The sequence below is a fragment of the Henckelia pumila genome, chromosome 2 (assembly GCF_033568475.1).
Source record: "Henckelia pumila isolate YLH828 chromosome 2, ASM3356847v2, whole genome shotgun sequence".
In the NCBI taxonomy this organism is placed as follows: Eukaryota; Viridiplantae; Streptophyta; class Magnoliopsida; order Lamiales; family Gesneriaceae; genus Henckelia; species Henckelia pumila.
Genome location: NC_133121.1, coordinates 178,074,734 through 178,080,571, shown reverse-complemented (window position 1 = coordinate 178,080,571; position 5,838 = coordinate 178,074,734). Strand labels below are relative to the sequence as shown.

At 35.4% G+C, this 5,838-nt stretch overlaps 1 protein-coding gene across 1 annotated transcript; it reads right to left on the bottom strand.

The window, feature by feature from the left end:
* Positions 1 to 3,149: 3,149 nt before the first annotated feature.
* Positions 3,150 to 3,626, bottom strand: LOC140879043 (secreted RxLR effector protein 161-like). Its single transcript, XM_073282677.1, has one exon. The coding sequence runs from the start codon at positions 3,624 to 3,626 to the stop codon at positions 3,150 to 3,152; it is 477 nt and encodes a 158-aa protein (XP_073138778.1).
* Positions 3,627 to 5,838: the final 2,212 nt, after the last annotated feature.

The window sequence follows — 5,838 nt, the reverse complement described above, 5'->3', positions numbered from 1 at the left end:
CGATTTTGCCCGGATAGCATTCATGTTGATGATCGGGAACATGGCTAGCTAGCTGTGGATGAATTTGTTAAATCGTCGAATGATTTGATGAATGAATCAATCCCAACCGCGGTAAAGTTCCATATCTACTTGTAAGATATTACAATTCTATTATGATTTGATTTTGAATATGGAGGATTATCAAGATAGATTTTGGCTAAGATATACTCCATCCATTCTAATTATATTGTCCACGTTTCTTTTTTTATTTGTCCCAAATATATAGTCATATACCATATTTAATAATACTATTTTACACTTTTTTATTAATATACCCCTATTAACTACAACTTGAAAATTGTGCATTCATTTTTTAATACATTGGATAGGGATAAATAGGAAGTTTATATAAAATTTGCTTTCCCAATACATTTTCTTAATTTGTGAAAATCCAAAGAAGACAATATAATGTAGTGACCCTGCATGGAATCACCTACTAACTGACAACTAATAGCATGCATTAAACCTAATACAGGAAAATGCTTAACAGAGTAAAACGTGCGAAAACATTATCAGCTTAGTAAAACATATCTAGACTTAATACTGTAGTGATACAACCATATCGAAAAGCTTAAAAGTAAACATTATACAGCTATATCGAATCCTGCTGTATAAATAACTTCTCAAGGCTCCTGCTCCCTAGTCCTGCCTCGAACTACCAGCTCCGTCCATCCTACGACCTGCCCTATGGAATAGAGTGTCCAAGATAACAGCTAGGACGTGAGCGCTAATGCCCAGTACATAAACATGAGCAAACACATATATATGATGCATGCAACATGATGACTGGTAAAGGGTCATCTGAAAAGTCATGCTCAGTACCGGCGCCACATGAGTGCTGCCACCGCACGGATCAACTTCTGGGTGCAACCATACTCTTTTAGTACACCAGAGTAGTCAGACATACATGTCCCCGCCGTCGCGGTACTCTCAGTGACAAACTATCGAGTATAGAGCTGAGCGGCTCTATAATCAGGTATAACAAGGTATATACTCAACGTGTATGTGCACATGACATATGAATATAAAAAGCGGTAAAACATATATCATGCCACATAATAATGCCAAATAAATGCAACATATAAACATGTATACTCGCTGGCAATATCAGTCAATGTGTACGTACCTCTAGGCTAGTTCAAGTCTATTAGGATCCTAGGTTCCAAGCCTATATTCAAAATTTCACCGTATCACCACACAAGTTCTATAAGCCTTAACTAAGCTAATAAGTACTCCCAAAAATTAAATAGATTCCCGGACCATACCTTTGTCCGTAGTAAGCCCTTTGGAGTCGCTAATCCCGGATGACTATAACCACACCTTGGTTATTCCAAAACCTCTATTATAACCGATAGGGCCATCAAGTGTATGTCTCACACTATATAACTGAAGAAGAAAACTCGGGAATTCGTATCAAATTATGACTCCAAAGAGCCCTATTTATAGCCAAAAATCCGTCGGAGTTCGGACCCTCCGAACCTGCACGTTGACACTTGTAAAAAATCGCGGATTAGACATCAAGCATTGCTGTTTGAGGGAGTTCGAAGATCCTGACTAGGTTCGGAGCCTCCTAAGAGCTGGGTTCGGAGCCTCCTAAGAGCTGGGTTCGGAGCCTCCGAAGTGTTGAGTTAGGATCCTCCGAATTGGGTTCGGATGGTCTGAACTTGGTATCTGAATTCGGATGCTCCGAACTCATTTAGGTGCCTCCGAACTGTCTGAGACCCCCGGGATCCTTCCTACCATTTTCGGACGTTCCGGAGCTGTTCACCAAATAAGGACTCCTTAATCATGTTTTGCCACTTTTAAAATTACATGTCATATCATATCATGTAAAGTGGAACTTGGATACTACCTTTATATGTAGTGATCTATTTGGTAATTCTGAAGTTCGATTATGTCCTGGAATTGGTTAATTACTAACCCTTAATTCTTAAGTCCGATTCAGCAACGGACGAATATCTCTTAATATTTTCAATAAAAATGTATTTGAAATTTATTTTATTTTATTAAAAAAAATAGGGATTATTCTCAATTCTGCACATTAACAACCAATGTAAATGAGTGAATGCAATCATATAATTCACATAAGCACATAAAACACGTTATCACTCATTACAAAATACTTAATATCATTGCATGCTATTATAGGCGTCGTAATGTAAACATCTCATACGTACCTCAACCAACACTTAATTTACCACAGAAATATCTCAAGTAATTCTCGAATACTCCAATCCTGTGGAAAACCATTTTATATCATATTAATTCCTATTCATGACCAACTATCGAATATACGACTTTACAAGTCAAAATACCCAAATATAAATAATCTGAAATTTTCCAGAAAATTGCTAATAAATCCTGAATTTCAGATAGACAATTCCAATACCCAAATAATTGTTGGGTACCAGTAATATAAGGTCGTATGCAAGGATTTCAATGAAATAATTATGAACTGATGTCGGAAGCTTTAGATTTAATATGAACACTAAGCAAGAAATATGCGGAATAAAGAAACAAAGGAATGGAGTAAATGAATTTTTATTCTCTGATATCATTCTTCTCGTTCATACAATCATTTATATAGAATGATATGCACGCTACACTCCAATACAATTAGGACATGCAATATCCTATATTATTTAATAATGCATATGGCTAGATACAACCAATTCAAAGCATTAAATTATATGTTTCTAACTTGTTTTCTTTTCCTTCATGTTTGTCTGCAAGCCACCTTATTTGACAACAAATAAAATGTTCTAAACAAACTTAATAAAATGTTATGTGTTAATTTTGACAATTCGACATGCATGCATACAAATTAATATTATTTTACACTCCTCCTTAATTTGTAATGCATATGCGATTTTTGAAGTATTCCATTTTTTCTGAAGATATAGGTTTTGTGAATGGATATGCTATTTGTTCTCCAGTGCTAACAAAAGTAAGCTGAATTTCTCCGTCATTGATGAGATTCCTGATGAAATGATGACGAAGTTCTATATGCTTTGATCTTGCATGAAAAACTGGATTCTTCGTCATAGCAATAGCAGACATGTTGTCGCAAAATATTTTTGTAGGACTTTTTGGCTCTTGTTGTAAATTTTTCAAAATTCTTCGTACCCAGATTGCTTCACAGCATTAGTAGCAACAATATATTCTGCTTCGGCAGATGAAAGTGCAAATGTCTTCTGTTTTTTAGAAGACCAAGAAATTGGTTTTGTACCAATACAAAATACATATCCAGACATGCTTTTCATGTCATCAATTGATCCAGCCCAGTCACTGTCAGTGTAGCCAATTAGGCTATTTTCATCTTCTTTGGTATATTTGATACCATGATTTTTTGTTCCTTGCAAATATCGCAGTATTCTTTTGGCAGCGGAAAAATGAATTTGACTTGGGTCACTCATGAATCTGGATATCATGTTCATAGAATGAACAATATCTGGTCTGGTGTTAGTGAGGTACATTAATGAACCCACTAAACTTCGATAAATTGTAGCGTTGGCCTTTTTTGCTCCATCATGTTGCTGCAATTTTTTATTTAAGGCCATTGGAGTTGTGACAGGATTACAGTACATAGACGTATTGAATTTTTTCAACAAATCTTTTGTATATTTTTGTTGAGAAATAAATATTTCTCATTTCTTCTGTTGCACTTGAATGCCAAGAAAATATTTCATAAGGCCCAGATCTGTCATCTCGTATTCTTTCATCATGGCCTTTTAAAATTTCTCTAGCATCACATGGTTAGTGCCAGTATATATAAAATCATCAACATAAAGGCACACGATCAAAAATTCATTTGTACCTCCCTTTTTGACATAAAGTGATGGCTCACTTGGGCTTCGATGGAATCCATTGCTGATGAAGTAATTGTCGATCTTACTATTCCATGCCCGAAGTGCTTGTTTCAAGCCATAAAGTGCTTTGTGGAGGCGATAAATCATGTTTTATTTGCCTTTCACTACGTAACCATATGGTTGTTCTACGTAAACTCCAACTTGCAATTTTCCATTTAGAAAAGCTGATTTGACATCAAGTTGATAGACTGATAGTTCCTTCTGTGCAACAATAGCAAGTACAATATGAATTGTTTCCATTCTCGCAACAGGTGCAAATGTTTCATTAAAGTCAACCTCAGGCTGTTGTAAGTAGCCTTTTGCAACAACTCGAGCTTTATGTTTTTGGATTGATCCATCTTCATTGAATTTGTTTTTGTAGATCCACTTTAATCCGACCACATATTTATTTTTTTGGGAGATCAACCAAGCTCCAGGTTTTTCAGAATAGTGGTCATTTCATCATCCATGACTTTTTGCCAGACTTTTTTTTTCACAGCCTCTTCAAAATTCTGTGGTTCACAAGAGAAAAATGCAACATTTGATAAATCATAAATTTCTCTTAGTGAACATACCTTTCTCACAGAGGATTCTGAATCAGAATCTAAGTCAAATATAATTTGGCCGCGTACTGGATCCACTGTAAAACTTGCACCATAATCTTCTGTTTGTTTTGATTCAATGGAATTTTTATTTTCCCAGTCCCATGCTTTCATTTCATTAAAGTGTACATCTCTTGAAATTATCAACTCGTTTGTTTTTGGATTAAACAAACGATAGGCTTTTGATTCATAACTGTAGCCAATAAAAATATATTTTTCACCTTTTTCGTCGAATTTCTCTCGTCGCTGTGAAGGAATGGGAGAATAAGCCAGACATCCAAAAACTCAAAAATGTCTGATTTCTGGTTTGCGCTTGTGCCAAGCTTCATAAAGAGTTTTATTTGGATTGGTCTTGGTAGTTGATTTTTTGAGGATGTATACAGCAGTATTGACAGCTTCAGCCCAAAAGTGTTGGGAAGACCTTTTGGTTTCAACATGCTTCTGGCCATTTCGACAATGGTTCGATTTTTTCTTTCAGCTACACCATTTGTTGAGGTGTGTAGAGAGCTGTCAACTGCCTTCAGATTCCTTCTTGACTGCAATAATTTGAGAATTCTTTAGATAAGAATTCCCCACCACGATCAGTTCTGAGTGTCTTGAGCTGGAGATTGCTCTCTTTTTCAACCATCTTCTTGAACCGAACAAATACTGCAAAAGCTTCTGATTTTTGATCCAAGAAGTACACCCACATCATCCTGCTAAAATCATCAACAAAAAGAAGAAAATATTTTTTGTTTTGAAATGATGATGTCCTTGTTGGTCCACAAATGTCCGCATGTATCAGTTCAAGAGGTTGTCTTGCTCTCCATGCAATCTTAGGAAAAAGTAATCAGTGCATTTTATCATATATACATCCTTCACATGTTTGTTCCAAAAGTTCAATATCAAGGAGTCCAATCACCATGTTTTTCTGTTTCAAAAATCTTAGTCCATGGTAGTTCAAATGTCCATAATCTCAAATGCCACAAAAGTGATTCTTCAGATGTTTCAACATTTAATGAGATATTATTATCCAGTGGCATTGTCAATGGAAATATTTTGTTCGGAGCCATTTTAATTTCCGCAATTAGTTTCTTATCTTTGTCCCTTATTTTGCATTCACTTTTTTCAAAATTAACTGAATAACCATTTTGAATTAATTGTCCAACACTCAGTAAATTTGAAATAATATTAGGGACATATAGGACATTTTCAATAAATTTTGTGTTACCTCCCTTTGTCCTCACGGCTATAGTTCCTTTGCCTTGAACATGTTGCAATTTTCTATCTTCCATCTTGACTTTCGATGAGAAATTTTCAGCAAATTTGATGAAGTAATCCTTGTGTCCTGTCATGTGATTACTGCAACC